Source organism: Brachyhypopomus gauderio, unplaced genomic scaffold, assembly GCF_052324685.1.
Source record: "Brachyhypopomus gauderio isolate BG-103 unplaced genomic scaffold, BGAUD_0.2 sc848, whole genome shotgun sequence".
NCBI lineage: Eukaryota > Metazoa > Chordata > Actinopteri > Gymnotiformes > Hypopomidae > Brachyhypopomus > Brachyhypopomus gauderio.
The window spans coordinates 1-23,808 of record NW_027507668.1 but is presented as its reverse complement, the minus strand read 5'-3'; the positions used below and the strand labels follow the sequence as shown (position 1 = coordinate 23,808).

General features: G+C 46.9%; 1 protein-coding gene across 1 annotated transcript; it reads left to right on the top strand.

The window, feature by feature from the left end:
- Positions 1 to 151: 151 nt before the first annotated feature.
- Positions 152 to 23,802, top strand: LOC143508238 (laminin subunit alpha-3; the record flags this gene model as incomplete). The annotated part of the gene is made up of 38 exons (XM_076996725.1): positions 152 to 386; positions 658 to 869; positions 1,242 to 1,446; positions 2,200 to 2,344; positions 4,636 to 4,776; positions 4,927 to 5,088; positions 5,326 to 5,427; positions 5,624 to 5,707; positions 6,083 to 6,313; positions 9,707 to 9,808; positions 10,940 to 11,058; positions 11,215 to 11,295; positions 11,467 to 11,561; positions 11,951 to 12,004; positions 12,088 to 12,239; positions 12,591 to 12,701; positions 12,946 to 13,057; positions 13,636 to 13,803; positions 15,190 to 15,386; positions 15,561 to 15,677; positions 15,793 to 15,947; positions 16,423 to 16,564; positions 17,401 to 17,500; positions 17,651 to 17,767; positions 18,101 to 18,271; positions 18,517 to 18,668; positions 18,784 to 18,987; positions 19,187 to 19,335; positions 19,550 to 19,712; positions 19,796 to 19,929; positions 20,225 to 20,369; positions 21,091 to 21,195; positions 21,981 to 22,135; positions 22,342 to 22,459; positions 22,715 to 22,855; positions 23,031 to 23,161; positions 23,370 to 23,504; positions 23,763 to 23,802. Coding segments are annotated over 38 exons (5,282 nt in total), but the record flags the coding sequence as incomplete, so codon positions are not given.
- Between the last annotated feature and the right edge of the window lie 6 nt (positions 23,803 to 23,808).

Below are 23,808 nucleotides of genomic sequence, written 5' to 3'. Positions count from 1 at the left end.
AGAAATCTTACACTGGAACTTCTACACGATAGGTGTCACTGAACTATAATCAAAAGACAGGTATATATTCATTCTATATTTACCACAAACTTGTCAGTATACACACCAACTATGTTCATGACATGATAGTTTATATAAGCATTGTGAGGAGATTTTACAGTCGGTGGATATGGGGAGAAAGGGCGGGCCCACGCTTATCCAATCAAAAGTAACGATGACCATCACACTGGATGCTGTGATGACACCTCGTGTTTCTTCTCCTTACTGAAGGACTCCATCCTGGTGCTCCCTGAGGAGGCGTACCACCCTGAACTCCTCAGCCCAGAAGCTCAGGATCAGTCTTTCCACTTCACCAGTCAGTGTGGAGCTCCAAGCTTCTCCGTCAAGTACGTGCACACAGACGCGGTTGACCTGCGAAGCTGTTTCTCGTTTTAAAGCGAGGACCGTGTAGATATGTTCTCCACTGAGGAGCACCGCCACTTGTTTTTGATCTTGTTAAAACTTGTGTAAACTTTTGTGTTTCGTGTGAAAACTTGCGCTGGGCTCCGAGGAGTCTCGCCGTCATGATTGGACAACCTATCGTTCCAGAATGTTCCCCTGACTAGCACTGAAGAAAGACTTGGGCTTGTTTGTGTTTCTGTCACTGTATTCCCACAGCCCCCACACCTCCTCCGAGTTCTGTAAGTCGTCGGCCCGCTCCCTGGTGGCCCACTACCACAATGGTGCTCTGCCCTGCGATTGTGACAAGGCTGGCTCCATAAGCCCTACCTGTCAGCCAATAGGAGGACAGTGTCGCTGCAGGCCTCACGTGATTGGCCGGCAGTGCACTCGGTGTGCCACGGGCTTCTACGGCTTTCCCTACTGCAGACGTGAGCGCCCTCTGCTGCCAGAGTTGAAGGCTGACTATTATTTTCACCAATTCTACATTTACATGCACATCTACTTCCGTTAGAGAAATATAAAATAGATGCTTCATGACATACAAGTCATTTTCAGTAAAGTTCTTGACAGTATATAATCACATTCAACATTTTTTTTGGCTATTTTGCTGTGAACTTCAAACTTCAAGCGAACTTCAAAATGTAACTCTTACAGTTCAACCCTTCCTTTCCTGCAATACCATGAATTTCCACCACAATCGGCTCAAAATAAAAGTTATGATGGTCCTCTTGACAGCAACTGTCCAAACTGTTAACTTCCATCAACCTGCCCTATCCTCCCTGTTCCCATTTCTCCTGCAGCGTGCGAATGTGGCCGCCGGCTGTGTGACGAGGTCACGGGGGAGTGTGTGTGTCCCCCCCAGACGCTGCGTCCTGCGTGTGAAGTGTGTGAGGGACATACGTTCAGCTATCACCCCCTGCTGGGCTGCGAGAATTGTAACTGCTCTACGAGCGGAATCCCCTTTGGAGACTCGGGACAGTGTCATGTGACTACGGGACAGTGCACGTGAGTCACAGCCAAGTGCTAAACCAGTGCTAAACCAGTGCTAAACCAGAGTCAAACCAGTGTATTCCATGCCATGTGAATCAGTTTCCTAGTGCATGTGAACCTTAATTACTTCCTAGCCCCATGTTTTATGGACACCAGCACCACACAGTTAGAGTGCAGGACTCAATGTTTCAACACATTAATTCACCTTATGAAGATCTTCAGACAATAGGGTGGATCAGAGCTGGGAAGCTACAGTAGTGTTTCACTGGGTTCAGGTGGCCTCTGGCCTTCTGTAGAGGCCATTAATGTGTAATATACATATAGAAGATGCAGATATACCTTAGAGTGCTGGTCTAGGATCAGTTTAGCCATTCACATTTTCATGAATATGTTCTAAACCTAAAAAAGGGAGTCATGGCCTGGTGGTTAGGGAACTGGTCTTGTGACCGGAGGGTCGTGGGTTCAATTCCCAGACCTGAGGCCATGACTGAGGTGCCCCTGAGCAAGGCCCTTAACCCTCAATTGCTCACTTGAATAAAAACGAGATAAAAAATGTATGTCACTCTGGATAAGGGCGTCTGCCAAATGCCGTAAATGTAAATGTAAATCTAAACCTAAAACAACAGTTCCTCTAATGGAACATTCTACTGGTTTTGTTACATGTCTTTGTAAAACTAGATTAGTACTTTTCTCAGATGTGTGAGCGTCTTACACGTTGGCCGTTGGGACGTTACAGTGTGACGTGTGCTCTCTGCTCGCGTGTCCCAGCTGTAAGCCCAGAGTAGGCGGGCGGCGGTGTTCACGGTGTCTCCCCGGATACTACGGCTTCCCGGACTGCGTGCCGTGCTCGTGCCACAGCGGCGGAGTGACGGAGCAGATCTGTGACTCCACCGACGGACGCTGCGTCTGCAAGGTGAGCAGCATTAGCTCACCAGACCTGATGAACCACCACATCCTGTAGAGTGGGATGAGAGTGATGTAACAGTAGTGTTAAGAGTGGTATGAGTGTGATGTAACAGTAGTGTTAAGAGTGGTATGAGAGTGATGTAACAGTAGTGTTAAGAGTGGTATGAGAGTGATGTAACGGTAGTGTTAAGAGTGGTATGAGAGTGATGTAACGGTAGTGTTAAGAGTGGTATGAGAGTGATGTAACGGTAGTGTTAAGTGTGGTATGAGAGTGATGTAACGGTAGTGTTAAGAGTGGGATGAGAGTGATGTAACGGTAGTGTTAAGAGTGGTATGAGAGTGATGTAACGGTAGTGTTAAGAGTGGTATGAGAGTGATGTAACGGTAGTGTTAAGAGTGGTATGAGAGTGATGTAACGGTAGTGTTAAGAGTGGTATGAGAGTGATGTAACGGTAGTGTTAAGAGTGGTATGAGAGTGATGTAACGGTAGTGTTAAGAGTGGTATGAGAGTGATGTAACGGTAGTGTTAAGAGTGGTATGAGAGTGATGTAACGGTAGTGTTAAGAGTGGTATGAGAGTGATGTAACGGTAGTGTTAAGAGTGGTATGAGAGTGATGTAACGGTAGTGTTAAGAGTGGTATGAGAGTGATGTAACGGTAGTGTTAAGAGTGGGATGAGAGTGATGTAACGGTAGTGTTAAGAGTGGGATGAGAGTGATGTAACGGTAGTATTAAGAGTGGTATGAGAGTGATGTAACGGTAGTGTTAAGAGTGGGATGAGAGTGATGTAACGGTAGTGTTAAGAGTGGGATGAGAGTGATGTAACGGTAGTGTTAAGAGTGGTATGAGAGTGATGTAACGGTAGTGTTAAGAGTGGTATGAGAGTGATGTAACGGTAGTGTTAAGTGTGGTATGAGAGTGATGTAACGGTAGTGTTAAGAGTGGGATGAGAGTGATGTAACGGTAGTGTTAAGAGTGGTATGAGAGTGATGTAACGGTAGTGTTAAGAGTGGGATGAGAGTGATGTAACGGTAGTGTTAAGAGTGGTATGAGAGTGATGTAACGGTAGTGTTAAGAGTGGTATGAGAGTGATGTAACGGTAGTGTTAAGAGTGGGATGAGAGTGATGTAACGGTAGTGTTAAGAGTGGTATGAGAGTGATGTAACGGTAGTGTTAAGAGTGGTATGAGAGTGATGTAACGGTAGTATTAAGAGTGGTATGAGAGTGATGTAACGGTAGTGTTAAGAGTGGTATGAGAGTGATGTAACGGTAGTGTTAAGAGTGGTATGAGAGTGATGTAACGGTAGTGTTAAGAGTGGTATGAGAGTGATGTAACGGTAGTGTTAAGAGTGGGATGAGAGTGATGTAACGGTAGTGTTAAGAGTGGTATGAGAGTGATGTAACGGTAGTGTTAAGAGTGGTATGAGAGTGATGTAACAGTAGTGTTAAGAGTGGTATGAGAGTGATGTAACGGTAGTGTTAAGAGTGGTATGAGAGTGATGTAACAGTAGTGTTAAGAGTGATACGAGAGTGATGTAAGTCGTGTTAAGTGTGGTATGAGAGTGATGTAACGGTAGTGTTAAGAGTGGGATGAGAGTGATGTAACGGTAGTGTTAAGAGTGGGATGAGAGTGATGTAACGGTAGTGTTAAGTGTGGTATGAGAGTGATGTAACGGTAGTGTTAAGAGTGGGATGAGAGTGATGTAACGGTAGTGTTAAGAGTGGGATGAGAGTGATGTAACGGTAGTGTTAAGTGTGGTATGAGAGTGATGTAACGGTAGTGTTAAGAGTGGGATGAGAGTGATGTAACGGTAGTGTTAAGTGTGGAATGAGAGTGATGTAACAGTAGTGTTAAGTGTGATATGAGAGTGATGTAAGTTGTGTTAAGAGTGGTGGCAGAGATGTTGGAAGAGTGATTGGACAGATACCAGAGAGGTATGTGTCATCCTTAATTAATTCTGTGATACAATCCTTCAGTTCAGTCATCATCAGTCATCTTCAATAATAAGGGTCTGGATTAAGTATGTTTGTTTTTCTTTGGGACACACACACATATATCAAATGTAATCCTCAAAACCATTAAATTACTGTTGCATTCATGTCAAAGCACATTTTCACACATTTTCTGTTCCATTTGTGTAGCCCAAGACAGCTGACTCTGAAACGCCATACAGTGCATTATGATGAATTGTTCAGAATCAGCACATGCATACGCATATGGATAAACCCTGTGGGCTTTGCTGTGTAAGGTGTGACTGATTCTCGGTGTGACTGTGCATCTTCTGTCCTGTGTTGCCAGAGTAACGTGGAGGGATTGCGCTGTGACATGTGTCGGAGAGGTGCGTTTCACTTCCACCCCACCAACCCCAAAGGCTGCACAGAGTGTTTCTGCTTCGGGGCCACCGATCAGTGCCGCAGCTCAGAAAAACGCAGGTCCAAGGTGTGTGTGTGTGTGTGTGTGTGTGTGTGTGTGTGTGTGTGTGTTCTCACTGCACAGATGGGTAAATGCCGAGGGCTAATTTTGATTTTTGAAATCACTAAATTTGAATTTTGAAAATCACAATTGACAATATGGCAACTTAATATCCAGTTTGTAGACATGCGGTCATGGCGTCTGGTGACCTCCGACCTGGAAGAGGTCCCATCTGTCCTGAACACTCTGAGCAACACGGTAGTGTCCGACGTTCAGGAGCTGTTTCCGTCTGTGGTGCAGCTGAACTGGGTTCTACCTCGCTCGTACCTGGGAGACAGGGTGAGATCTCACAACCACCTGGAAACATCTGAGACCATGACAGAAGCAGACAGCTGCACCTTTAAATAAGAGCATAAGAGCTCTGAGCCTCCTGAATGGTGTTATTTCCTGAATGAATGTTTGTGTATGTATTTATGTACAAAAATTGGCACAAGAAATATAATATGCATAACAGTAAGTTGTAATAATCATTGTAATAGTCTGTTACTGTTGTGTGCTGCTTTGTGTGTGTTTCAGGTGTCGTCATATGGGGGCTACCTTACATTTCAGACCAAATCTTTTGGTATTCCTCATGAGATGATGAAGTTGCAGGATAAACAACCTGATGTTCTGCTCAAGGTGTTTATCACGTCCTCAACTGCACCCACGTTCCAAACAGACGAGTCGTTCATCATGTTGGATGGAGATTATTCCCAGATTATTCTGAGATTAGCCTGAGATTATTCTGAGACTAGCATTAGCGCTGCTGCTAGCTCCTCCCACAGCTCACTCGGGTGTGAACGGGCTCTGATTTGGGCTCTGCTGGTTTCCACAGGGTCAGAACATCACACTGGTGTACCAGGACGCCCAGTCACCGTCTCCAGACAGACTCTACCAAGGCCGGGTCCAGCTTGTGGAGGTAACGCCCACCTTGCACAGCCATCTCCCTGCAGGTGAGACACAGATGTCACCAGGTGTTTAGAGGGGGCGGGTTGCCAGGCTTTCCCTGGGTGGAGGCTGGTCCTGGGTGGAGGCGTGGAGGCGGGCCCTGGGTGGAGGCTGGTCCTGGGTGGAGGCGTGGAGGCGGGCCATGGGTGGAGGCGGGCCATGGGTGGAGGCGGGTCCTGGGAGGAGGCGGGTCCTCCTGTTAGCAACCCTGCGTGGAATTTGTGAGGAGGCAACGACTGACTTTGCTAGCAGGTCAAATAAAATCTCCATTCAGCTCCAGAGAAACCATCATGTTTAATTACTACATGGAGTCTTTTTGTCCTTCTTAATGCAACGTGTTTTCCAGGGAAACTTTCGTCACTCTGGCACCAACCGTCCCGCGTCCAGGGACGAGTTCATGCGGGTGCTTGCGGGACTGCAGGCGGTGTGGATCCGTGCCCTGTACTTCTCCAACAGCCAGAGGCTGAGTGTGGGCGGGGCCGGCCTGGAGGAGGCCAGCCCGATGGGCAGCGGTGGCCCTGCCCACAACGTGGAGGTGTGCGCCTGTCCCAAGCAGTACGCTGGAGACTCCTGCCAGGTGAGGACGCTGCCCCACTCATGTGATTGTTGTGTTAGCCCCGCCTCCAGCACAGGTGAGGGTGCCACTCATGATTGTTGTTAGCCCCGCCTCCAGCACAGGTGAGGGTGCCACTCGTGATTGTTGTGTTAGCCCCGCCTCCAGCAGAGGTGAGGGTGCCACTCGTGATTGTTGTGTTAGCCCCGCCTCCAGCACAGGTGAGGGCCCCACTCATGTAATTTTTGTGTTAGCCCCGCCTCCAGCACAGGTGAGGGTGCCACTCATGTGATTGTTGTGTTAGCCCCGCCTCCAGCACAGGTGAGGGCGCCACTCATGTGATCGTTGTGTTAGCCCCGCCTCCAGCACAGGTGGGAGCTAGGCCAGTTGTTCTTCATCCGGTTCCTCATTCTTCTGAAGAGGTTTGGAGGTGGCAGCATCTCTTGTTTTCGTTTCCTGAGCTGGGGGTCTGTGGTTGGACTGAGATCCCTGCTGTGTTTGTGGAGTGTGTTCTGGGTGTGCAGCTAGGGCAAGCTGTGACCAGGCTACTCGAACCATTTCCCTTAAACATCATTACTGGGACCATCTGTGCCAAGATTGTGTTGGCTGATGAAATATTTTGTTTTATGAAATATTGTTATGAATTATTATTAAATTGGGCTTTTTTTCTTGTGAGGATGCACAAGAAAAACTACTAAAATTGTAGTTTAAACACAAACCTGAAATATCAAAGTGCCTTTAAAACGTAGGACACAGTCTGTACTCCTGTGGTAGGTTCCCGCCTATCTCCTCTCTTAACCAATCACAAGTGGTGTCACAAACCAATCACCTTGCAGCGCTAGGAGACAGAATGAAGGTGTGCTTTACAGTGACGGCTTGGCCAATAATGCTCTCTGTCTCATGAGGGGGGTGTTGCCCTGACATGCCTAACCACACCCAGCTGCTGATGTCAGAGGGCGGTGAGGGGAATGACCATATATGGTAAAAGAATGGTGATAAACCCTGGAAACATGACCAGAGGAATACATCAGCTATCGTTTAGCTGGATATGATGGGATATAAGATGATAATAAAGATGATAAAATAGGAAATTTTTAAGGTAGTGCTGCATATAGTACTTTAAACTGTGAAATTGTTTTGAAGTGAGCTGTTTGTGTTTGATCAAAAGTAAAATAATACTCAGTGTGGAATGTTTCAGTCATTTTTGAAACTTTAGTATCTGTTGTGGTGATCACAGGTCCCCCATGTTAGATTAACATCCTAAGGGTTCTGTGTTTGTGAACATCAGATCACCTCACCATGTTCAAGCTATATTACTAAACCTTTAATCTTCTCCATGGTTACCAAAAACATAGAAGTGCATTTCAGATTCATAATAGTAGTAATAATAATAATAATAATAATAATAACAATAATGCTAATAATAAGGATAATAATGATAGTTATAATGATATTAATAATGCTAATAGTTGGGTGCTATGAAGTCCCACTTCATAGAAGTTGTTTCTCTGCTGCTACTGGTAGTCATAGCAACAGCGACCATTTTTTGCGCACGCTGTATGTAAGGACTTGCCCAGGAAGGGAGAGGAGAGAGGAAGTACAAAAGTCTGTAGCCTGTGGGAATGAATAATACACACACACACACACACACACACACACACACACACACACACACACACACACACACACACACACACACAGGGCGTGCCGGGACACCTTTGGGTAGGGTGCGGTCGCTGTACATTACCAACAACTGACAGTCAGACAGTTTGTACATAGTGTGTGTGTGTGTGTGTGTGTGTGTGTGTGTGTGTGTGTGTGTGTGTGTGTGTGTGTGTGTGTGTGTGTGTGTGTGTGTGTGTGGTGGCAGCCACACCTTGTATCCTCTATTTGCCGTGTGCCTGAGGGTGTGAATTGTGTGATTCAAGAATGAGTACCTCATGCACTCACTGTCTGAGTCTGATCTGATCTGTCTGATTTATCTGACCTGTCTGATCTATCTGATCTGCTGGGTCTGATCTATCTTGTCTGAGTTAGCCATTGTTTACTTTTTTATAGATTTTGCATTCCCTTTTATCACACACCACTAAAAACATACAAGAAGTTTAAAGCCATACAGGAAGTTTAGCACAAGCTGTGTAGTATCCCCACAGCTACAGGTCCTGTAATGACCCATACTGCACTCTTATTTCTGCAGAATATCTGAATAGAGCAAAACTGAACAAAGATTGCAGCTGTGCTACTCTGATAGTCCTGTACTTGTTCAGGGTTTGTAGCTTAGCCTCAGTCGTGTGTGTGTGTGTGTGTGCGCGTGTGTATGTACGTGCGTGTGTGTGCACACATCCTGCGTGCTGTCACAGCCCCGTACGTGAGTGTGTTTCACTCTGGCTGATTCAGGTATGAGCACGTGTTTAGGGTGTGTCCCGTCGTGCTCTCTGCTGTTAAAAACACACCTGCCCTCACCTTCATTCACATACGGTTTGTTTCTGCTGCGTGAGACGGAATGCTGGAGCAGTGTGCGAAGCGGAGTGCGGAGAGAGGGGCGGTTCTGCGCCTGGCCGTGGGCTGCGTTCTGCTGGGTGTGTGTTTGGCCGGACCCCGACCGTTCCACAGGACCTCACGTCACCCATGGAGGGAGAATCTCCCCAGCACACAGGACGCTCGCAAGCCCACTCTAACGGGTCAGAGGGGCCAGTGGATCCGGTTCCCTTATCAAAACGATCAGGACTCACAGAGGATTCAGTTTCCTTCTCTAAATGATCAGGACTCACAAAGGATTCAGTTTCCTTCTCTAAACGATCAGGACTCACAAAGGATCCAGTTCCCATCTCTAAACGATCAGGACTCACAAAGGATCCTTTTCCCTTCTCTAAATGATCAGGACTCACAAAGGATTCAGTTTCCTTCTCTAAACGATCAGGACTCACAGAGGATTCAGTTTCCTTCTCTAAATGAACAGGACTCAGAGAAGAATGAATTTCCTTTAGTCGATGTTGGACAGGTGACCAAGGTAATATCAAGAGCAGATGGCAGAGTTAGAATCACGTTGGATAATAGTTTTCTAGGTAGTGCTTTCCTGGATTTGGGTTAGACTAAGTCTGGGTTAGTCGTGGATTTGGGTTAGACTAAGTCTTAAACTAGTCTGTCTGATATTGAACTGATGAACCTTTTCAGGGAGGTTAGATTTGAGTATCTGCAAAAAACAGTTTGTTCTCACAGTAGGTTATTACAACTGACACATCATTAAAATTTGAGTGTGTGTGTGTGTGTTAGCGTGCTGATCTTTTGCATGTTGTTGAGATGATAAGTATTCTAAAGTATTAAGTATTATCATAAAGTATTCTGAGTGTTTTAAATGATCTGTCTGTCTCTTCTTCTCTCTTTCTCCTTTTCTCTCCTCACTCTCTCCCCATACAGAGATGTGCTCCTGGTTTCTATAGAGACAGGAGTGACCGCTGTGTGCCCTGTGCATGCAATGGGCTGTCAGACGTCTGTGAGGAGAGTACAGGAAGATGCCAGGTAGGAAACACACACACACACACACACACACACACACACACACACTCAAACGTTCAAGAACTCGCTGGGCCGTCATTCCTCATTATATGGAAGCCCGTTTAGGCTCTGAATGCCTCTGACGCTACACCCTGCTGATGGTGTGAAGCATTGTGGGAACTGCTCCACAGTGAGTGAGTGATTAACAGTGCGTTAATTTCCTGCTAAATTACAGGAAGTGATCTTAAAAAGCTCAGTGCTGATATTCACAGAACCTTTTAAACATTTTTGTTTTAAGTTCTCCCTGACTTTGCAGAGTTAAAGTCATTTGTTTCAGTATCAGACCCTGACCTCTGGAGTTCAGTATCAGACCCTGACCTCTGGAGTTCAGTATCAGACCCGGACCTCTGGAGTTCAGTATCAGATACTGACCTCTAGTGTTCAGTGCCAGATCTCGATCTCTAGTGTTCGGGGTCTGATCCTCTAGTGTTCAGTGCCAGATCTCTAGTGTTCGGGGTTTGATCCTCTAGTGTTCAGTGCCAGATCTCTAGTGTTCGGGGTTTGATCCTCTAGTGTTCGGGGTCTGATCCTCTAGTGTTCGGGGTCTGATCCTCTAGTGTTCGGGGTTTGATCCTCTAGTGTTCGGGGTCTGATCCTCTAGTGTTCAGTGCCAGATCTCTAGTGTTCGGGGTTTGATCCTCTAGTGTTCGGGGTCTGATCCTCTAGTGTTCAGTGCCAGATCTCTAGTGTTCGGGGTTTGATCCTCTAGTGTTCGGGGTCTGATCCTCTAGTGTTCAGTGCCAGATCTCTAGTGTTCGGGGTCTGATCCTCTAGTGTTCGGGGTCTGATCCTCTAGTGTTCAGTGCCAGCTCTCTAGTGTTCGGGGTTTGATCCTCTAGTGTTCGGGGTCTGATCCTCTAGTGTTCGGGGTCTGATCCTCTAGTCTTTGTACAACTCTAACCCTTGGTGTGAATAAGTATAAGAACAGAAGGTATGAAAGCCGTCTGAGATGATATGGATAGCCAGTTTTTAGTACTTCAACCTAACACCCTTTGGTAGATCTTCATTATACCTGAGAACTTCAAGAACAGCTTCCAGACTACCAGACCAGCATCTCCTAGTGACCTGTTGTCTCCACTGTCTCTATCCTGATAGTACTGCCAGGCCGATACTGCTGGGTACCACTGTGAGCGCTGCAAAGAGGGTTATTATGGCAGCGCTGCCCTCAGAACCTGCCGGATCTGCCCCTGTCCACACGGCCACCAGGGCAACAAGTGAGTGGACCAGAGATGGCAGTTCTTTCACTGCAGTATCTGTGTGTCGGCGAGCATCGCTAAAGCGTAGCGTATAAGCTGAGGGTTATATGTTTTTCTTTGTCTGCACACTCTCCCTGTGTGTGACCACGTGGTGTGTGTGATGTTGTGTGGCAGTTTCGCTGTGGGCTGTAGTGAGATGAGCGGACGCTTTCGGTGCCTGTGCAAACCCGGCTACGCTGGAGAAAGATGCCAGAGGTGAGAATCCCCCAGAATCCCCACAGTTCACGGTGCCATGGGTGTCCACACAGAGACCACGTCAACACAGAGACCACATCATCAACACAGAGCACGTAGACACAGAGCATGCTGCCGTGACGTCAGCAAGACGGGGTTTAAAGCCACCACTAACGTTTCCCTCCCCCTCAGGTGTGACTCTGGTTACTATGGTGACCCCGAGGTTCCTGGAGGCAGCTGTCGGCCATGCAACTGCAACAGCAACTCTTGTTCCCCGAAGACTGGAGGTAGAACGCTTCAGAACTTCAGCACTTTAGAGCTTCAGCACTTTGGAGCTTCAGAACTTTAGAGCTTCAGAGCTTCAGAACTTCAGCACTTCAGAGCTTCAGAACTTTAGAGCTTCAGCACTTTGGAGCTTCAGAACTTTAGAGCTTCAGATCTTCAGAGCTTCAGCACTTCAGAGCTTCAGCACTTCAGCACTTTAGTGCTTCAGAGCTTCATAGCTGACTGTTTTATTTTATCATCCTTTCAAATGATCAAGATCCATCCTGGTCAAATTTGTGTCAAAGAAAAGAGTCAAAGGAAGAATTTGAATTACACTATTAAATAATATGTTTCCAATATCTAAATTGTTCTATATTATAGATTTTCCTTAACTGTATTTGCTCTGTTGCAGTGTGCAGTAATACACAGGAACCCAAAGACACAAACACACACGAGGAGTGTCCAGGTAGTCTAGACATCCTGCTTTCTCTTCTATGGAATTTGGAGTGTAAATCGAGGAGCATGATCACTATCTCTGTTTTCCATCAGTGTGTGACAGCTGTGCGCAGACCTTACTAGTCGAGCTGGAGCAGCTCGACGATAAGCTGGCTGAAATAAAGACTCAGCTGGACGCGGTGAATTCCAGCTCCTCGGCTCGCGATCGTTTAAAGAAGCTCGAGGAGGCCCTCGCAGCCACGAAGGTATTCTTCACACACACCCACACCTGCTCCCTCAGATGCCGTCTCGGTGTGGGCACGCAAACAAAGGCAGGAAACGGCTGAGCGGGGCGGCGGTTTGTGGCGCTTAATGTCTTGATGCTGGCACAGAATCTTGGACTTAATGAGAAAGTGAGCAGGAGCCGCTCATCCTGGCACCGGTTAAGCTGACTGCTGGAACAGCGTCTTGGGGGTGTGAAGACATTTCAAAGCAAGAGCAAAGTCGTTAAGACCAGAGCTGACAAAAGCCTTTTTTTTTCTGACGGTGACAAAATGCTGTTTTCATGTGCTGTTCAACGGGTCCAGTTGTGTAACCGGGTTGCTGTTGTGTCTCAGGTCGTGGTGACTGATTACAGCACCGCGGTGGACAGACTGACTCCTAAAGTGACAGAGCTGGAGAGCGACTCACACGTTCTCGTAGAAGACATTAACCTGCTCAAACAACAGGTACTGATCAAGGCTGGGCACAAGTACAGCTGCACAATACATCGTTTGGCGATAATTATCACGATACCAGCTGTTAGTGTTTTAATTAATCACATCATTCTAGTTATCCAACAGAAGTAAAATATTTTGCTCAAAATAACATGGGTAACTGTGAAAGTTATTTATTTGGTGATGTAACGGAGTGGAGCCCTGAAATGGTGTAAACACAATGTGTGTGTGTGTGTGTGTGTGTGTGTGTGTCCAGGCTGAGAAGAGGTCAAAGGATGCACAGAAGGTCAGTGAGAGGGTGGACAGTACACATCAGAAGGCTCAGGACCTCAACACTCAGACACTGGACCTGCTCAGGAAGATCCAAGGTGCACACACACACACACACACACACACACACACACACACACACACACGCTTGTGTCGTTCGGTCCAGAATGCGGTTACGTAAATACTTTTCATGTTCACATGCAAATCACTTAAGATTTAAAACGTGCTACAGGCGATGAAGTGGTCTGATTCCAGCGACTGTGTCGTTCACACGGTCACACTGACATGAAAATGAACGGTGCCCTTTAGAGACGCACCACTTTCATTTGTGTAGGTTTGGTTTTGTTTGCTGTGCTTGACTATGTTCTAAAAATTCAGAATAAGTAATGAATATGCACACATTCAGTACACTGAGGCACATGTTCAGGACACTGATCTACATGTTCAGTACTCAGATGTGTGTTCAGTACACTGATCCACATGTTCAGTACTCAGATGTGTGTGTTCAGTACACTGATCCACATGTTCAGTACTCAGATGTGTGTGTTCAGTACACTGATCCACATGTTCAGTACTCAATGTGTGTTCAGTACTCAGATGTATGTGCTCAGTACACTGATCCACATGTTCAGTACTCTGGTGCACAGTGTTCGTTACTCTGTCCTGTTCCTCTCAGAGCTGCTGAAGCAACTGAGTGATTCTGAGTCGGGCGGGGGCACGGTGGGTGCGGGGGACTCCACCCGTCTGTTGGAGGAGGCAGAGCGCATGGTGAGGGAGATGGAGGCCCGGAGGTTTGAACCCCAGAGGAAGGCGGCGGAGAAGGAGCTGGACGAGGCGCAGAAACGTACGTTTGCCGACCCAGCGGGCTGCGGTGCTGACCCAGCCATGCTGTCATCCGTTCTGTGATCCGTCTGTTCGGTAATCTGTTCGTTCAGTAACCCGTTCGTTCGGTAATCCGTTCTGTGATGATCACACGTGTCTGAGGGGAGGCTCGTTGGATTGGATTGTGGAAGGACTTTTGTCTCATGGTGGAATGATGCATGACGGTCTGTCCTAGGGATGCACCGAAATGAAAATTCTTAGCCGAAACCGAAAATGAGGAAACCAAGGCCGAAAGCCGAAAACCGAAACACCGAAATACATTATGCCAATTATTAGTAACATTGGATTTTTGGCTAACCTCACTAAAATCAAGGCATTGCTTTTCAAAGAATAAATCAACTACAAAATTTGATTTGAAAATATTTATTTAGCACTGACATTACAGTAATGCATATTATAAAATTAGTGGTGGGCCGTTAACGGCGATAACGCTGACAAGGGCCGACCACTAATTAAATTTAACTCGCTTGCAGACCGTTTTTATCTGAGAGGATAAATATATGTATTTTATACGAGTTAAATTTAACTATAACTGACTGGCCTGAAAGATAAATATAAATTCTCTCATAAAAACGTGACGCGAGTTGCAACAACATTAAACAGCTCAGGTAAACACGCTTCTGAGAAATGTCGTCTGCTCAGCAAAACATAACGGGGCTCAATGTGCTCTATTAGCCTACGAAATCCCACATCCTCTACGACAGAGAACGGCTGATCGTCTAAGGCAACGAGTTCCATAATTTTTGGTGTAATGTCCTTTGCCTCGGCGCCATCACTGGAAAACTTTTTGCTAGCCTTTATCCAAATAAGCGCGTGCAGGTGGCGATTTTTGTTTGCGTCATCACAACACATTGTTTCGGCCGTGTTGTTTCGGTGATGAAAGTATTTCGACCGAAAACCGAAAATGCTAATTTAAGCCATTTCGGCCGAAAATTTTCGGTGGCCGAATTTTCGGTGCATCCCTAGTCTGTCCATTACTGAATGGAGTCTGTAGACAGAGTAGCTTTGTCAGTCAAAAACCTCAGTACTGCACAACTTAGGTTTGTCGTTACTCTGATTTAGTCTTGACCTGAAAAACATCCCCACCATCATAGGGAGTTTTTCCTTGTCACTGTCACCTTTGGCTTGCTCATTAGGGATCTGGACCCATATGATTGTAAATCTTGTAAAGATTGTAAAGCTGCTTTGTGACAACATGTGTTGTGAAAAGCGCTATACAAATAGATTTGATTTGATAACTGACCTGTGCGGTTATGTCTCTCCAGCTACCAAATGAAGACACTAGGAAAGAAAACAGAAATCATTATGGCTTACTGAAAAAGTGTGTGTGTGTGTGTGTGTGCTACAGTTCTAGAGTACATCAAAAACAATTGCACAAAACAATATGAACAGAACCAGGAGGCAGCGAAGAAGATCCGTGGACTTCTGAAGGACTTTGAAGCCAAGCTGAAAGAGCTGGAGGAGGCCCTCAAACAGGCCAGAGACATGGTGCAGAAGGCCAACAGTCAGAACAGCCTCAACTCACAGACACTCACCGATCTGCTGGTGAGAACTTCACCGCAAAGGCTCTCTCTCTCACACACACACACACACACACACACACACACACACACACTCGCCAAGATCTTTTCACTAGATTTCTCTATTGCTGAACGTAATAGGCATTAGAAGTACGATGTGGGCAGGATGGTAAGTTCATCGGTGCATTTTCCCCTTTAGAAACGAATTACGAATTTGGAGAAAGAGAGAGACAACGTGGCGAAGGATATCATTGTAGCAAAGCGCCAACTTCAAGACACGGAGAACCTCCTGAAGAAGCTCAGCGATGGCAAAAAGGTACGAGAGCGCAGAACGAGGAGAGACACGACCTTCTCAGCTGTAATCAGGCTCTGTAGGCCCGGACGGGCTCCTGTCTCTCTGATGATGTCCCGTCCTCGCTGTGTCCCCACAGGAATACGAGCAGCTTGCAGCCCAGTTGGACGGTGCCAAGACGGACCTCAGCGAGAGAGTGAACAACATCTCGCAGGCGGCGGGTAAAGAGGACCTGGTGAAGCGTGCGGAAGACCACGCCGCGCTGCTCAACAGGCTGGCCAACGAGCTGCAGGAGTGAGGGCTTTTTGTGACTGCCAGGGTTGTTAATTATTGGAAGCTAGTAAAGACGTAGTTAGCCGTGTTAGCATCTGTTAGCATCTATTAGCATCGCTTTTCCTGTTGTGCGTGTGCCTTGCAGGCTTTGTTTTGGTTGTTTTGGTGGATGTGCTCCCACACGTTAAACCGCCCCGAGGGCCCCACCCCTACCACTCCCTTGTTGCCAGGGACATATTTGAAAATCCAGAGGCATGTGTTCACCTGCGCCTTGGTCTGGTTTTCATCCCTCGTGGTGAATGAAAAGATCAGCTCAAATTCAATTTCTCTTCACGAGGCAAATCTCTGTGGCATTCTTGTGAGAGCGTGTTTTGAATGCTAGTCATCAGGGACGTGCGAGAGGGGTCGTGGCCACTGAGCGACAGGGGGAGTGTCTGTAGGAAGGCCTGGGAACAGGGCTCGGCCTGATCTGTGCTGAATACGCTTCTTCCTGCAGGGCCATGCGGAACTCGAGCGGCCGCACCGACGTGAAGGACGCTCTGGCTGCCATCGACGTCTACAAGAACATCACAGAGGCAGTGAAGGCAGCAGAGGAGGCAGCCAATAAGGCCAAAGAGGCAGCCGACAAGGCTCAGAATGTAAGATAGCAGCCGACAAGGCTCAGAATGTAAGATAGCAGCCCACAAGGCTCAGAATGTAAGATAGCAGCCCACAAGGCTCAGAATGTAACGGAGCAGCCCACAAGGCTCAGAATGTAACGGAGCAGCCCACAAGGCTCTGAATGTAAGACAGCAGCCCACAAGGCTCTGAATGTAAGACAGCAGCCCACAAGGCTCTGAATGTAACGGAGCAGCCCACAAGGCTCAGAATGTAAGACAGCAGCCCACAAGGCTCTAAATGTAAGACAGCAGCCCACAAGGCTCTGAATGTAAGACAGCAGCCCACAAGGCTCTGAATGTAAGACAGCAGCCCACAAGGCTCTGAATGTAAGACAGCAGCCCACAAGGCTCTGAATGTAAGATAGCAGCCCACAAGGCTCTGAATGTAAGATAAGGCATTTTACAGAGCGGCAAGGCTGCCACCTTACTGAACTTTTCATCGCAGATAACCAACCTAATGCAGTGGAGATATCAACTATGTGCAAAGCACAATGACAAATATACAGGCAACAGTCACGTTAACAGTATGGCTTGTCACTTTTGCCGCAGTCTGTCCTCTGAGGGTCATGTCTATTTTAGCTAAGACAACTCATACAATAATGTATTAGAACAGCACTAGCATTACATTATTAAACATTTAGCAAACATCTTTCTGATGAAATTTGGTAATTTCAGGCAACTGTTAAACATATTATCTAAAGGGCATTGCTGATTTGTTATGTTGTGTGTGTGTGTGTGTGTGTGTGTGTGTGTGTGTGTGTGTGTGTGTGTGTGTGTGTGTGTGTGTGTGTGTGTGTGTGTGTGTGTGTGTGCAGGATGTCAGTCAGGGTGATATACCCCACAGAGCCAAAACTCTGAAAGACAAAAGTAACAAACTCCTCAAAGATGCCAAGAACGCTGCAAAAGATCTTAAACGTGAGCAAAACATTTTAACTTCCAGTCACACGTCTAAATGAGCCAATTTCATGGAATCTGAAATCAGGGTTGTTTGATTGGACATGTGATTGCGAGTTTCATGGGAAGCAGTGCTGACCGTTTAATCCTTCGCTTGTTCTTGTGTATCAGAAGTCACGGAGGACCTGACCAACCAGCAGAAACGTCTGGGAGATGCAGAGAAGAAGAAGGCCACGCTGGAGAAAGAGCTGCTCGCCATCACAGACGGTCTGAAGGGCATCCAGAGAGGTTTGTGGACCAGGTCACAGAGAGCTTCTGCGCACAGGTCCAACCTGGTGACTTCAGAAGATCTCTGATGTGTAAACCAATGAGAAATAGACTCTCTCTGGTAAACTAGGCCATGTTTCATCAAAAAGTGCCACTAAACTCTCAACAACAACAACAACAAAAAAAGATTTATGTGCATATTTCCAGCTGGCTGTAAGATATGCAGCTCCTTACACCTACTCACGATTCTTATGGGATCACCCACATGGATGATGAGTAATGAGAAGGTGCAGAGTGAGGAGGCGACCTTCTCTGACCTCAGACGGCACCGCTAATCCCGCCTCCCTTCCGCAGACGACATTGCCGCAACAATCGACGAAGCCAAGCAGATGGCGATGGCGGCCAACGCTTCTGCCTCCGACACCCTGGACAAGCTGAGAAACATTAGTGACGAGTTGGCAAAGATCAGCGTCACCCCGACCGGCTCCAACATCGACCGCATGCTTGATGACGTCGACATGACAGGTGAGCGTTCACCCCACGCGACGCCTCAGTGTGCGCTGAACACCCCCATTTTTGATAATGTTGTCGGCAATAAGAGGGGAGGTCGTTGCAGTGGATTTGAACGAAACGAGCCGTCTTGGTCAGTCTGCGTGCTTCTGACCACAACTGTCCTCCAAGCCCCACCTCCAAACTCTTCCTCCAAACTCCTCCTCTAAGCCCCTCCTCCAAATCCCTCCTCCAAACCGTTCTTTTCTTTTTTCACATAGTGAAGAACCTGAGTGGTTCCATCCCGTCCCTGTTGGAGAAGATCACCCAGGTGGAGAGCCTGAGCTCACAAATCGACCCCAAAAACAACATATCCAACAACATCAACCGCATTAAGGAGCTGATCGAACAGGCGCGCGATGCCGCTAACAGGGTAAAACCTTTACGCAAAGCTACGCTCCACCGCGCTAGTACGACGCTAGGAGGTGCTACGTCACCTCCGTGTTGCTGTGCTGCTCACTGAACCCCTTTCCCCCCTCGCTGGCCAGATCGCCATACCCATGAAGTTCACAGGCAACGAGTTCGTGGAGCTGCGGCCGCCCAAGAACCTGGCCGACGTGCGCGCGTACACGGCGTTCAACCTGCTCCTGCAGCGGCCCAAGAGGACGTCCCGCGGGGACGGCCTCCGCAGACGCAGACAGAGCGCGGATGACAACGGCAACCTCTTCGTACTCTACCTCGGCAACAGAGACGTGAGTGTGTCTGGCTGAGCAGCCCTTTGGCTCCAGGGACCTGAGCAAACGCTGTCGTTACTGTCCAACAGTAGAACTCTGGATCTTTAGAGGGACAATTAAACAAAACATAAATGATTTCCTTAAGAAACGTGGCTTCAAACAACTTCACAATTCAGAGTTGTCAGGTCTAACATTCTCTTCCAATCTTTACCCACAGACATCTAAGGACTACCTTGGCATGGTTCTGAGAAAAAATGTCCTTTACTTCATTTACAAGCTGAATGGAAACGTTTATGAGATCCAGTCTGACACAATCACAGATTCAGACCCCGAGCCTGCCTTCTTTGACAAAGTGGATGTTTCCAGGTTGGTCCACTCTACAACAGAATCAGGCAGCCTTAGAAACCAACTGCTCCGAGCAGTTTGTGAAGTTCGAGTTGACAAACAATGATTTGCCAAATATGTTTTATAAAAATTTGCTACTCAAGAACGTTTTTTTAAATGATGGAATTTTAAACCAGCCTCTGTAAATATGACCATTAATTGCACTACATTAAAATGAATATTCATTTCATTGTAGAATTTACCAAGACGCTGAGGTCAAACTTACAAAACTTTTCACATCAAATCAACCTGATGAACCACTGACAAATACTAACCAAGGAAAACCAAGTTATAACCTGTTGGACCTTGATCCCAGTGAGGTGGTCTTCTACGTAGGAGGCTATCCAGACGATTTCACTGTAAGTTTATATATGTTTATATAAGTGGTTTAAATTTTTTTTGTTGTTTCTTTAAGAAAATAATAATAATTTCCCTTTTTCAGCCCCCAGATCTCCTTAACTTTCCAAAATACAGAGGCTGTATTGAGCTCTCCACCTTCAACGAGAGGTTCATCAGTCTATACAACTTTAAAGCGCTGAAACCTGACAATGTGACGTTACAGGTGCCCTGTAAGAGGTACGGCACGCCAAGACTCCCTGAGCACTCATCACACATGCCTGACACACGTGACTGGACAGCGTGTAGTCAAGGAGACCGTGTAGCTCGTGTGTGTTGCATTTTAGCATTGCAGAGCCTTTATTTATTAGTATTTTGAGCAGGGGGATTTTATCTTGAGTAAATACCTGACTTGTGGTGTGTGTGTGTGTGTGTGTGTGTGTGTGTGTGTGTGTGTGTGTGTGTGTGTGTGTGTGTGTGTGTGTGTGTGTGTGTGTGTGTGTGTGTCTCCATGCTGTGTCTTGCACCCACCCAGATATGTGATGCCAACGGCCTCCGAGTATTTCGAGGGTTCTGGTTATGCTCAAGTTCAGCTGGACAAGGTGCCCAGGGTGCTGTCTCTGGTGCAGACCATGGAGACGCGTGCGGAAAACGCCGTCCTGCTCTACATGGGAGACGAGGTCAGCTTTGGGCTCCAAGTTGCTCTTCTAGATATTCACGCAAAATAAAAATACTGCTGTAATAGAATCGTACCACTACAGTAGAATCATATTGCTATAGTAGAATTCTAACGCTGTAGTAAAATCGTACCCCTATAGTAGAACCACCCATACCGCTGTAGTAGAACCGTACCGCTGTAGTAGAACTGTACCGCTGTAGTAGAACCACAATGCTGTAGTAGAACCGTACCGCTGTAGTAGAATTGTACCGCTGTAGAATTGTACCGCTGTAGTAGAACCACAATGCTGTAGTAGAACCGTACCGCTGTAGTAGAACCGTACCGCTGTAGTAGAACCACAATGCTGTAGTAGAACCGTACCGCTGTAGTAGAACCGTACCGCTGTAGTAGAACCACAATGCTGTAGTAGAACCGTACCGCTGTAGTAGAATTGTACCGCTGTAGTAGAACCACAATGCTGTAGTAGAACCACAATGCTGTAGTAGAACCGTACCGCTGTAGTAGAACCGTACCGCTGTAGTAGAACCACAATGCTGTAGTAGAACCACAATGCTGTAGTAGAACCGTACCGCTGTAGTAGAACCGTACCGCTGTAGTAGAACCACAATGCTGTAGTAGAACCGTACCGCTGTAGTAGAACCGTACCGCTGTAGTAGAACCACAATGCTGTAGTAGAATTGTACCGCTGTAGTAGAATTGTACCGTTCTGATGTTCTCTGCAGAGCTCCTTCTACTGCATCACGCTGGAGCAAGGCTACATGGTGCTGCGTGGGCGAGATGGAGACAAAGTTCTGGAGCCCAGGAGGAGCGAGAACAAGCAGGATGTGGTACGGCCCCAGCTCCAAACACTCCTCCGGGATCCGCTGCGTTCTGCACCTCATGGGCACGGTGGTGGTGTGGTTTTGTGTTAAGATGTAGATGAAAGGGTTTAGGTTGAAGGTCGCCAGTCATTTTGCCTTGAGGAGAAACAGTTAATCTAGATATCCATGAAGGAAAAGAATAGCTGTTTGGATCAGGAGGGGCTACAGAACAAGTCCCTTTTGTAAATTCCAAAACGGGGATGATATATAGCATCCTTCCCTAAAGGCATGAGAACACCGGTGTTAGTAATAGTGGTTCTAATGACTGGCTTCAGGAACCTGGTGTAACATCTGTGTCAGTGGTGAATCACTGCTGGAATCGTAGCCTACGGTAAGGCCCGCCCTGGTCTGGAAACGGGCTTGGTGCGTGCACAACACCTAGAGATATGAACATGACTGTGAGTGTGGGGTCTCGGTTATAAGGGTGTTCAACCAGCCTTGCTATGTTGTTGAGTACCTCTAAAAAGACAAGGTGTCTGGTTACAGTCTGCACGCTCGGTGTGTTCAACCGGCTGAGGCCTCGGTCATCACTTCATCCTCAAAGAGACAAAAACGAACCCACAGCTGTACTTACTTTGACATAAACAGGGTACAGTTGCTAAAAAGCACCTAAACCACCATTGAATGGGTACCCATCCTGCCAGGCCAGAGAGCTGAGTCTGGGTTTGGGACTGGCTGTGGTCACCACCCTCAGTTGGAAGTTCTGTCTGAACTTGAGTTCCTCTGTGTTTTGTGTGTGTGTGTGTGTTTAGAATGGTGAGCTGAAGGTGATCTTTGACAGTGGAAATCAGATCATAAGAGTACGGGTCAAAAACACAGAGACCACAGAGGTCCTGACTGGTACATACTCGCAAGGAAACTTTAAAAACTACTATATTGGAGGAGTGCCCAATGATCTGAGGGAGAGGTGGGTCTTTCTCTTCTTTCCTATTCTTTCTTCTTATATCTTGTATTTTTTCTTTCTTTTCCAAGTTTGTATAAAAAAATACACATCCTTGAACATGTATTATTAGATTTCCTTAAAAAAATGTAGAAAAAATGAAAACCCTTTGTTTAGGAAAAGTCTTGTGTTGTCTTGATACTAACTGCCGTTTTCCTGTAACGGGTTGACAGAGACAACATCACCACGGTGCCTCTGAAGGGCTGTGTGTCTAGTGTGAACGCCGGTGGCAGAACCCCAACCATCACGGAGAAAGTGGGCGTGAGTCGAGGCTGTCCCAAAGAAATGCTGGTGAGCAAACCGGGACAAACCGGAGCAAACCGGGACAAACCGGAGTAAACCGGAAATGCGATCACTCACGAAACCTGCGAGTCTCGGGGATGATGCTGCTAGCACGGAATGAACGTAGCATTAAAGCTCTGAAAATCATCATTCTTTTTTCTATCGATATTAATAGTCTTGTTCATGGCAGAAGCAACAGGAAACTTGTGTAGCTACAGGAAACTAGCGTGTTAGATTTTCACCATGTCATCCTCTTTATTACAGACGTCCAGGAAGGCGGAGTTCTGTGCTGGAGGATCTTTAGAAACATCGCCCGAGGAGTTTGACCTGACAAAGGACGTGACTCTGTCTCTGGGCTTCAGAACCACAGAGACCGACGGACTCCTGCTGCAAAACAAACAAGCTGTTAGTGTCCCTGTTGGACCTTCTCAGTCTACAACACACACACACACACACACACATACACAAACAAACATTTTGTGTCTCTCTGTGATTCGTTTGTTGTTTTTGATGGGACGCATGACCATGAGAGCACTGTCTCCATGTCTAATCCAGAATGTGATGTCTGATTCTTGTGTAGGACAATGAGCTGGGACTCAAAATGGTGAACGGATCTGTGATGCTGAAAAACCAGGACACTGTGTGGAAATCCAAAAAGCAATACCAAGATGGAGAATGGCACTATCTTACCGTCACCAAGCGTGGACAAAGGTGTGTGTAAACCACAAAACCAATCTATCAAGCATTTCATAAACCTGTAACTGCTGGGTCCATCTTGTAAGAAGTTTCTTTTCTATGTCCAAAATAGACTCAGTATTTCACATTTCCCAATGTTCCTTCCTGTGTTTGATCATTAATTGGCCAAAGACCTGTGTGGTCTTTTTTAAACCATGTGACCAAATCTTGCCGTCCCTCGTAGTGTTGACCTCCGAGTGGATGAGGAGGACGTGGGGGAGAAGAGCACCACCCCACTGCCTCTGAGCTTCAGCTCGGACAACATCGTCTTGGGCAAAGGAAGCTTCTCGGGCTGCCTGGCTAACGTCTACCTGAGAAGGTGTGTGAGAATGTCAGTTCTCCAGTCGTTCCTGTGTGCTGGGACCAGTACCGACTCTCACACCGTCCTTCCCTCTGGGCTGTTTTTATGTTTAGTACCGCAGTTTGCATATTATCACAGCAATGTGCGTTATTAATGAAATATTTGAGAGCTAACAGGGTAGTGCAGAAAAACCATGGAAGAGGGACAGTGTGTGTGAACATACGGTCATCATGGTTACACGTTCACCCACCGCTAAAGGATGTGGTTTCCTTGCAGGCCCCAGGTTCTGTGGCGACCAGAAGATCTCAGCACTTTCAGCTCC